This window comes from Vicia villosa, linkage group LG6 (assembly GCF_029867415.1).
Source record: "Vicia villosa cultivar HV-30 ecotype Madison, WI linkage group LG6, Vvil1.0, whole genome shotgun sequence".
Lineage (NCBI taxonomy): Eukaryota > Viridiplantae > Streptophyta > Magnoliopsida > Fabales > Fabaceae > Vicia > Vicia villosa.
Genome location: NC_081185.1, coordinates 34,566,433 through 34,577,678, shown reverse-complemented (window position 1 = coordinate 34,577,678; position 11,246 = coordinate 34,566,433). Strand labels below are relative to the sequence as shown.

The window sequence follows — 11,246 nt, the reverse complement described above, 5'->3', positions numbered from 1 at the left end:
AGAGTGGGAACCGGTTTGCAAGCCTAGAGATAAAGGAGGTTTGGGAATTAGAGACGTCGGCGAAATTAACAAGGTGCTTCTCCTCAAGTGGAAGTGGCGGATATTAACGAAAGACAATGCAATTTGGTGTAAATTTTTGAAATTGAGATACAAAGATCCTAAGTTAAAAGTGCAGGCGCCGTGTGGGGAAGTGATCAACGCGAAAGACTCCGCTTGGTGGAGGGATGTTTTGCAAAACGATATTTATGTGGATGATATACAAGGAGCCTTTCCGAGTCTAATCCGTGGGGTGTTCAACAATGGAACTCATATCTTGTTCTGGTATAGTATTTGGTGTGGTGATGAACCTTTTTGTCTGAAGTTTCCGGATTTATTTGATTTATCGTCTAAAAAGATGTGTTCCGTTGCGGAGGCTTTATCGCGAGATGAAGGTGCCGGTGGCTGGCAGCAGCAGTGTTTCATGGGGGCTACTGAGCTAGACCATCTTATTGCGTCCAATTATGTTTTATCGGATCAATGGGAGCGGTTTGGAATTCTGCTTGATTCGTTCTGTCAAGGAATTGGGGCCGGCAGCAGCGATGCTGCTGCAGACGCGGGTAGCGCCGAGACAACATTCATCCCCAACAGCGGGGCAGATTCTTTCCTTTGGCTACCGCACAGCAGCGGCGTTTTCACGGTATCCAGCGTTTCTGCGGTCATTTCTTCAGCTAAGGAGAGTGCTTGGCAGCCGGCGATAATAGGTACGTTAAATGTCATGTGGAACCTTGTTATTCCCCCGAAGGTCCAGATTTTTGCTTGGCGGTTTCTTATCGATAGACTTCCGGTTAAGGACTTATTGACCGCAAGGGGAATTGATCTTACCTCCTCCAATCCGGACTGTGTGTTTTGTGGAAACCATTTAGAATCGATGGATCACTTTTTCTTCTCTTGTAGCGTTTCCAAAACGCTTTGGAGTAGGATCTATTCTTGGGTAGGAATTGAGTCCGAACTCTTGTTGGAGGAATTCATGGATTTTGGAATAATTCAATCTAAGGTGACTTCCATAATTGATAGGCGGAGGATCAATACTATTTGGTTCGCCACTACTTGGAGTTTATGGCATATGCGCAATGCAATCATCTCCGAGCATAGTCAGTATAGTATTGAAGAGGTGTCGTACAATGTAATGTTTTATTCTTGGAGTTGGTTGGCTAGTAAGGAAATGTTTTCTTATTCCTCTAGTTTTTTCGATTGGTACACGGTTCCGTTAGATTGTTTCAAACCTATGTAATCTTGTTGTGCGGGTTGCACCCCTAGTGCGTTTTATTAATCCAATTGCCTTTAGAAAAAAAATTAATTACTATCAGAGGCCATTCCCAAAGAAAAAAATAAAAAGCTTGAAAATGTAAAATCAAAATATTCCAATAGCAACTAATTACAATCAGAGGCCATGGTTTGGAGGTGGTCATTTATTGGAAATATTACACAAACCAATTGTAACTTTTATGAGTTTTTTAAAAATCCTTTGTTTTATATCTCTTAGGTTTCATTTGGTGTGTAATTTTTCCCTTCCGATTTGTATTATCGGATCTCTTTTGTAACCGGGTTTGAGAATTTCTATTCTCTTTTTCAATGAAACTTGTTTAAAAAAAAGGTACTCTTGTTGAATGTAGTCAGGCTGCTGTTTCGGAAGATTGATTTGTTAAGTTGTTTAGTTTAGAAACAAATACAGATAATAATGAATCCTTAATCCAGTTCAACGCATGCAACAAAAATGCATGACCGGTCAGAACAGTTCAACATTTTTAATAACAGTGTCACCGTCGTTGTGGTAATTTTGTTGCAATTTGAGTGTAACAACACTCAATACAAATTAAATTAGGGTTATTTATTGATGAAAGAATTACGAAACTCAACTATTTCAGAACCATTTCTTGAAAAACTCTTTCAAACCATCAATTTCTTCCTCGAACAACTTCTATGTAACGCCCCGTTTTTATCATGTTTATTTTTATAATTTCGAAATATATGATGTAGTGTAACGTGTGTACTATGATGTGATTTGTGGGGGTAGAAGTCCTTAATATAAGGTAATTATGACATGAAATTAAGAATAGAGGTGGATGTATAAATATTAGAATCTTATTAGAATTATTAGTATTATTATTATTATTATATTAATAATAATAATAATATAGTTAGTAATTAAATGAATTAGATTTAATTAAATAATAAAAATAAGGAAGGGTAAAATGGGATTATCATATTAGGGGTCTAAGGGTTAATATTAAGAAAACAAGGGAGAGAGAATCATAATTGTGGGAACGATCGTGAAATCAATCAGAGAGAAGAGAGAAGAGGAGGCTAGGACTCAAGAGAGGAAGAACTTCATTCATACCGTTAGCATTTTTGCAAGAACACTAAGGTAAGAGTGGGGTTCTAACCTTATAAGGGATTATATGATGGTGGGTTATGGTAGAGATAGGATTCCTAAGTGTATGTTCATGGTTGGGTGAAATTGAGTTTTTGATGTGTATGATATGTTTTGAATGTTGATAATGATTTTGTGTTGAATCCTTGAAATTGATGATATTGTGATGAATTGATGTTATGAAATGGTTAAACATGTAGTATAATGTGTTTATTTCCCTTGATTCAAGTACCATATGATATGATATATTTTGGGATTGTTAGAGGTCAAAACTAGGGGTTTGGGGTTTGTTGGAAGACTGAAAAACAAGAAAAATCACACAAAATCATAGAAAAATATGATTTTCTGGTACCCGTAACAACTCCCGGGTTTTTGTACTACAAAATCGTTTTGATCATAACTTTTGACTCGGGTGTCTGATTGATGCGCCGTTCGAAGTGTTGGAAATATAACGCAATGAATTATATAATGGTGGAATAATATGATTCATAGGATGTGGTCTCCTAGTACTTGTATTAGGATTGAGTGATGAGACGATGTAGTGACAGCATAGTAAGTATGTTATTTGCTATGAATTGACGTAACTATGTCATGATATAATTTGATACGTGTTTTCTTGTGATAATATGATGTTATTATGTTGATATGATGTTCTTGTGATGATATAATTTTATTGTGATGATATGATATTATTATGACGAGATAATGATTCTCTAATGAACTAACAATAAGTATGCTTTTAATATGACTTTGAATTGACCGTGTCATGTCGTTACTTGACTTATGTACTATGAAGAATTGATGTTGTTATGATGATGTGTGTATTATGAAGTATGTGATGAGGTTTGATTAATATGATGACACTTGAATGGACGAGGTGTGCGATGTGATGATGTTGCGATGTAAATAAGCAATGTGTAAGAGGTGGCCTATGTTGGCATATTTTGTTGATGTGCGTCGTGTTATTGCATAAGTTGTTGTCACATGATAGAGTTGAATGTATTTCGTAGCGATGTGGCCTTAATGGGACATAGCGATGTGGCCTAAACGGAAAATGGCAGTGTGGCCTTATATGGAAAAAGCGATGTGTTATGGCACCACATGCATGTAGTCAAAGAAATCGGTCTCATTGCATTTCTTAATGTTGTAGATGAATAAGATGCAAGCGTACGATTGTGAGGAGTATTGATGTGATTCCCAAAGTATGAATGTTATAATTATGTATGCCATACTTTACCTGCTCATTGTCATATTTTTGTTTATATTGTTATGATATTCCACCCCTTCTATTTGAATGTCACCTCTACGTGGGTAACACGCATGTGACAAGGATTAAAGTTGCTTGAGGTATGGAGTGGTATCTAGTATTGCGTAGATTGAGTTGGGTCTTGCTCTGATGTGTAACACTGGGGATGAACGCTTGTTTGCTGTTATGTTATGAATTATTTTAATATATTGTGAGAGCATTATAAACTCTCTTTTATTTGTTGCGAAGTTGGATTTTAAGTTGTTGAAGACAATGAGTGTTACATGTTGATTTATTTTCGTTGCATTAATAAAGGGAAGTTGAACTCTATGATGACTGCAATGTCGGTTCATCTGCATAAGTGTGTTATGTATCTTTTGATTAAATGTTTGATCTAATTGTATGATGTTGAAGATGTAGCATCCTATTTGACATTGATTTAGAGTTTTAATTACTCTGACTTTTATTTAATTATCGATGGGGAAAATAGGGTGTTACACTCTCCGCAATAACCTACGAATACCATTACAAAACAGAAGAAAAAACATATTCGGAAGAAACATAAGAAAGGAGAACTCAAAATTGGAGCAAGTCCAAACGAAGACTCCCTCCACAGCACCACACAACATCGTCTTAGGTTGGATTAGTTTTCCACTATCCATGGTTCCAGAATCTTCCACCAATTAACATCTATGAAAAACAACACAACACATAATGCATAAATTCAATAAAGAGCTAATAATAATGCAATTCTACTAATTATGCATGAAAGGTATAAAATAGTCCAATGTTCTGTTTTAACCCCATGCAAACTAGATACCATAGTAGGCCAAACATAGTCATGCCATCCTTTACTCCATAATCAAACGCATAGGAGAACTCTAAGACAAATCTGAACTAATGATTGAATGAATTCAGAAAAAACACCAGAGTGTCCTAAACTTTCTCATGTCTTCAACCACCTCAATACCGCAAATAAAATGAACTTCATACTGCTTGACAGAGAAAATCAGCAATATGACAAGAAAATTAACTCTGAGTATAGCTTGCATCAAAGACGAAAATAAACCAACTAAAATTATAGTACCTCATTCAACATTCTATGCAACTTATCTCAGACCTCAACAACTTTATCACTGTCATTGAAATCAACAAACAAGTTAGGGTGTAGGGGAAAAATCATACCTAAATAATCTCCTTCTTCGTCAATGTTATAGAAATAAACACGTATTTGTTGTTGATATATATAAAAAAACTACACAAATATTAATAATTGATTAGTATAAAAAAATGAAGAAAAAAATCGTCAACAAATATAAACAAACCAGAAAATAAATTTTACTTTAAGTTTATATTTTTAATTCAAATAGTTTGATTGTTATATTAAAAAACGAATTCTAATGATCATACTTATTCCACGTTATTATATATGTAAATGTTTAACTATTAATTTTTATTTTAGTCATAACAAACCCAATGTCTTTGCACAGTGGTTACCGGTTTTTATATCAGACTAAGTAAACGATTATAAAGTCACAATTAAGCTCCATGATCCGCAAATTCATCCGCAAATTCTCAGTTACCATTTTTTAATATGGAAATAATGTTTGCAAACACCACAAACAAAATCACCTGATCAAATCCAGAATCAAATGGATCTTGAATTTTGCTTTTATTTCCTTTGTTTAATTATTTTTTCCATGCTATTCATATTCCCATTCTTGATAAAACAAATATCCAAAAGGAAGATGGTTGCAAAGATAGACCAGTTGCCCCAGGAAATATTATCGAATATTCTATGGAGGCTACCTTCGAGAGAATTGTTGAATTGTAAGTACGTTAAAAAATCATGGTTTAATCTTATAATTCATCCCGATTTTATAAATCAATATTATGTTTTCCACAATAGTTACATGTATTCTCAAAAACAACACCAGCGTTTCTGGAGTATTCGCAGACTATTCTATTATTCTGGAGCCCAAATTCAATTTCCCCTTATGTTTTGGATTTTCGATGAACCGGAAAACCATGTATTAACTTCTCCTTTAAACCTTCCTAGTATATACATACCAGATAAATCTTTTTGCAACGAAATATTTGGTCCTTGTAATGGCCTTTATTATTTACAAGGGTTTCCAAATAGTATATTAATAAACCCTTCCCTGAAACAATGTATTATCTTGTCTTCGCCAGAAAGAGCTTTTCTATTATCAAAAAAAAAAAAAAAAGAAAGAGCTTTTCTTTATTCTGAATTTGCTGGATTTGGATTTGATCACAAAACTAATGATTATAAAGTCGTTCTCCTACAAGATGTATGGTTGAAAAAAGCAAATGGTGAACAAGAAAAAGGATATTGGATTGCTTTGTTATACAGTTTTAATTCCGACTCTTGGAGAGAGTTTAATGCGGAAGATCTCCCTCTTCCATTTGAAGTTTCCCGTGAGTCTTCCGCGGTTTATACTTTTATGAACAGTTGTTTTCATTGGTGGAGTTATGTTGATAAGGTTGGTGGCGGAATAGAAGATTTTGTTTTAGCATTCAACATGGTTGATGAAACATTTAGGAAGATAAAAGTTCCCAAAATAGAGTATTCTTGTTTTTCAGGAGAATGTTCTAAAACTCTAACACCTTTTGTTGAATCTGATACTATTGGTGTTATTGTTTATCCTATAACAGGAATAGGAATAGATAAATGTTTTGATGTTTGGATGATGAGAAATTATTGTGATGAAGAGTCTTGGATTAAGCTATATAGTGCTGGACCTGTACCTATGGATTCAAAGTTTGTTGGATTTTATGGGATCAATGGATTTCTTTGGAAAGACAATGATGATGGAAGATTAGTATTGTATGACTCCGAGAATGACAAAACGATGGATCTTCAAGTTTACGAAAACGATGATTCAATAAGAGTTGTTAGGTATATGGAAAGTATTGTTTCACTCCCGAAGTTTGAATCATGGGTTAAATATACGATTGCCCCCTGCTATTAGGGCGAGTTTTGGTTTTGCCCCCCTGAAGTTTTTTTTTTGTGATCTGCCCCCTATAAAACAAAGATTCTGTTTTCAGAAGCCCTTGTTTGGCTGACTAGGTGTGGGGAATCTGCATAGGTGGCGTCCAGTTGGATTTTTTGTTTATTTTTTAATGAATTTTTAAATTCCACGTGGAATATATATTGTTAATTGTACATTATACTAATTAATTGACATTTTTTTAATTCTTGATCATGTTGTTACTAATTAATTGTTAAAATAATTCATTGGGCCTAAAACACAAGTTCAGATCATATAGCAGCCCATTATCTAAATTTTTGATATTAAAGGTTGCAAAGAGATTTATAAACACTTCTCATTCTTTTTTATATTTCGATGTGGGACTCTTTGTACATTCCATAACCTGAAAACTAAAGAGCAACACCTAGTTTTGATGGAGGGAATGTTTATGCTGCTAACAATTCCAAGAGATAGTGATGCAATAATACAAAGACAGGTGCCAATGAAGATCACATGCACATGGTTCAACATAACATGTAAGATTTTGTAATAATCTAGTGGTCTGTTCAATTAAGCTAATAGTCAAATATTGATATAGCTAAAAGAATAAGCCTACTGAGAAAGGTGAAATTAAGCTAATACTCAATTGCTGCGAATGCCATTTTTTGAGCATTAGTTGGTAAATGAAGCTTATGATAACTTGTTTTATTTATGAAAAAGAAAATAAAGAGAATGGCATTCAGTGATCAATCTGAGAAGCTAGAGTGATGTAGAAAGATTAGTAACTCAAAATTAAAGGATCAGAAAATTTCCAAAAATGAACACAGTTAATTTCTTATATAAAACTGTGTTTGAAGAGTTTCTCTAACACTGAAAAGTATATATACAATACAACACAACATTTTACAACAATTAAGCTACGACAGTGGTCACACTTTTCGTATGTCCCAGCCGCACGGCTACGATGGCCACAGTCATAATGGCTCTTCGTTCCCTACAAGATCCGTTTATACCATGGACCTTACCTAGGCCCCTCGTGAGTTGTACTTGTTAGTTTCCGCACACGAGCACATCACGACAACATGATTTGGAAGGATATTTCCGGGGTCACATTAATGGTTTTGGTGGGGACCTAGGCAATGCCATATAGAAGATGAGGGGATAACTTAGAGTACGCGTTGCCATATACCATGGAATTCGGTTAGTTAGTCTCTGAAAGGCATCCATAGGTCTCTGAATGAGACTTATACACAGGGTTGGTTCACATTCCTCAACAATAGTTATAACTTCTGTTTATTCTAGTTGGTAGTTTCTAATTCTATTATATTTTGTTACGAATTGTAGTTAGATAGCATCATAGTTCATGACTACTATCATTTATTTTCTACTATATTGGACTCTTGTTTGATATTTATCAAAATCCATTAACTCGTTTTTGTGGTGCCATGTGTGGATTCATTCAATATTCATACCAGGAGCACGCTCCCTAGCCGGATCATCTTCCATATTCATAAGCATCTTCATAAGAATATCAAACAACCTGCTAATAAACTATGGCATCTTCCTGATCATACCAGGAGCACGCTCCCTAGCTTCAGCAAGAGTAATCACGAACTCAAAGATGAAAGGAGTGATTGAGAGAAAGGTTTGGTTTTGATTTTGGTTTAGGGTTTTGGTTTGGAGTCCCATATCGATTATTATAGACCCAGTAACACTCTTTATATACCAAACACAAATATAATAATATTGAATTGAAAGTGGGCTGAGACTGCATGGGCCAATATGGATATAGTCTAACTAAAACTGGGTTTAGGCCCAAATGTAATATTTTGGTTAATTTAAAATAATAATTCACAAAAAATAAATTTATAATAAAAAATAATTTAAATTAACGTGGAATTTAAAAATTCATTAAAATAATAAATGAAAAATCCAACTGGACGCCACCTATGCAGATTCTCCACGCCTAGTCAGCCAAACAAGGAATAGGGGCTTCTGAAAACAGAATCTTTGTTTTATAGGGGGCAGATCACAAAAAAAAACTTCAGGGGGGCAAAACCAAAACTCGCCCTAATGGCAGGGGGCAATCGTATATTTAACCCTTGATTCATTTAAGAACTTAATCATAAGGACTAATTTGTCGGGTGTAATAAACAACATAAGATGATTCAATAAGTTGTATGATGTTCTTTTTTTACTAAAATAAATATTTGAGTCCATGGTGAATTTCAGAAGATTCTAGATTAAAAAGTGTATGGTGGAAATTTCTTGTAAACGTTACTGCATTTTTGCGAATATTAATTCAGTATTTGAATACAATAATAATGTTTTCTTCGGTAATTGTTGCTTTGAGTAAACAATTACAATTAAGATTATATGGATTTCTGTCTTGCACCTTGGATATATATATATATATATATATATATATATATATATATATATATATATATATATATATATATATATAAATTGGAGATGTATTGTAATTTGAATGTGGAAATTCGTACGTATACTTTCATCTAGATATTAACCATACTTACAAAATCTGATTTCCATTTGTAAAGTTTTTTTCCTTCATTTTTTTGATTTAATTTTCTTCTTAATTTCTAAATATGTTTTTCTTTTAGATGTAAAATTAGTTTTCTACGTACAATAATTAAATATTAAATGTTATTATTTAATTAAGGGAAAAGCTAACCTGTGCCCTAAGGGCACAAGTTAATGAGATATTTATAGAAATATTTTTTTGGAACGCGTGCATTCAATGTATCGAAACTTTAAATATGACTTTATTATATTTAATTACTTTTAACTTTTTCTAATTATAGTATCCTTAACATGTGCCCTTAGGGCACATGTTAGCATGACCCTTTAATTAATGCATTAACTTTTCACTATTTCGTATTAAATCTTATCTACATATTCACAGTCATACCTTAAAATTAATTTCATTTATTTCTCACTATTAGTTATCAATAATTATCCATCCATATAACTCTATAATTATTAATTATAGTCATTTTAAAGAAATTTAAAACTCCAATTTTTCTCTATTTATTGTCAATAAATACATATCCATTCAAATTCTTAGTTTATAGTAAGTGTTATATTAAAGAGTTTTAAACACTAATTTTCTTATGGTTGATGAGGTACTTGTTAAGCATTTAAGTAAAGAATATATTTTATGTTCAATGTATTGAATATACTTAATTATTAAAAAAAAACTTATCACTTTAATTTTTTAAAGAATGTTTAATTTATCTTTTTAATTTTTTAACTAGTGTCTGGAGATACTCGTCATACTCGTTAACATTTTCCTTTTTTCTATGGTACAATTAATTCTAATATCAAAAAAATAAATAAACTCTATTTTTCAGTGTCGTATTAAACCATTTTAAATATTCTCTATAATTATTTACTATTAGTTAATATCAAAGAATTTGAATTCTTACCATACAAATAATGTCAAATTAAAAAATTTAACACCTAGTTTTCATTATTCCAAATTCTAACTCTAATTAGTGAATATTTAAAAAAAATTGTCAAATTATAAATTATGTCTTATTAAAAATTTTGAAACTCCACTATTTATTTCCAATATTTTTCGAGCAATTAAAATTCCAACTATATAATTAGTATCATCATAAAAAATTTAAACATTTTTCAATCAACCAAATAATATATCTATCAATATATTATTAGATTTAACCTAAAAATGTAAAAAAAATATTACATCGTCAACAGGGGCGTATTGAGTCTCTTGAGTTAAAAGGAGAACATACTCGTTTAGATGACGAAGAGGTGGGTGAATTGCATGAGTTATCATCTAATTTAAAGTCCTTGTTTAGAATGAATTCTAGTATTCAGTGGCAGAAGTCCAGATTGAATTGGTTGAGGGAAGGAGATGCTAATTCTAAATTCTTTCATGGGTTTATGGCGTCTAGAAAAAGGATGAATGGGATTGACACATTATATGAGAATGGAGGTTTGGTAGAAGGTGTTAAACCAATTCCAAGTACAGTTTTTCAGCATTTCCGGAATCATTTTAAGGTGAATAATGGTGTGCGGCCTGTAATTGATAATTTGGAGTTTAATACTCTTAGTGGAGAGGATGGGGGCTGAATTGGTGAAGCCGTTTTCAATGGAGGAAATTAAAAAGGCGGTGTGGGATTGTGATAGCTATAAGAGTCCTGGGCCTGATGGGGTAAACTTTGGTTTTCTTAAAGAATTCTGGGAGCTTCTGAAGGATGATTTATTGAGGTTCATGGTGGAGTTTCATCATAATGAGAAGTTAACTAAAGGATTAAATAGCACGTTCATAACTTTAATTCTTAAAGTTGTTAGTCCACAACGGGTAGCAGATTTTTGTCCAATATCGCTAGTTGGGTGTCTGTATAAAGTTTTGGCAAAAGTGTTAGCAAATAGATTGAAAAATGTGATTGAGGGGCTGATTTCAGAGTCCCAATCAGCTTTTATTGCAGGCAGACAGATTCTTGATGGCATTCTTATAGCAAATGAGGTGGTAGACGATGCTCATAAAAGGAAGAAAGAGTTATTGTTATTTAAAGTGGACTTTGAAAAGGCCTATGATTCAATG

The 11,246-nt window shown here is 33.0% G+C and overlaps 1 protein-coding gene across 1 annotated transcript; it reads left to right on the top strand.

The window, feature by feature from the left end:
• Positions 1-5,569: 5,569 nt before the first annotated feature.
• LOC131613508 (F-box/kelch-repeat protein At3g06240-like) lies at positions 5,570-6,649 on the top strand. Its single transcript, XM_058885171.1, has one exon. It carries the CDS (start codon positions 5,570-5,572, stop codon positions 6,647-6,649), a length of 1,080 nt encoding a protein of 359 aa, XP_058741154.1.
• Positions 6,650-11,246: the final 4,597 nt, after the last annotated feature.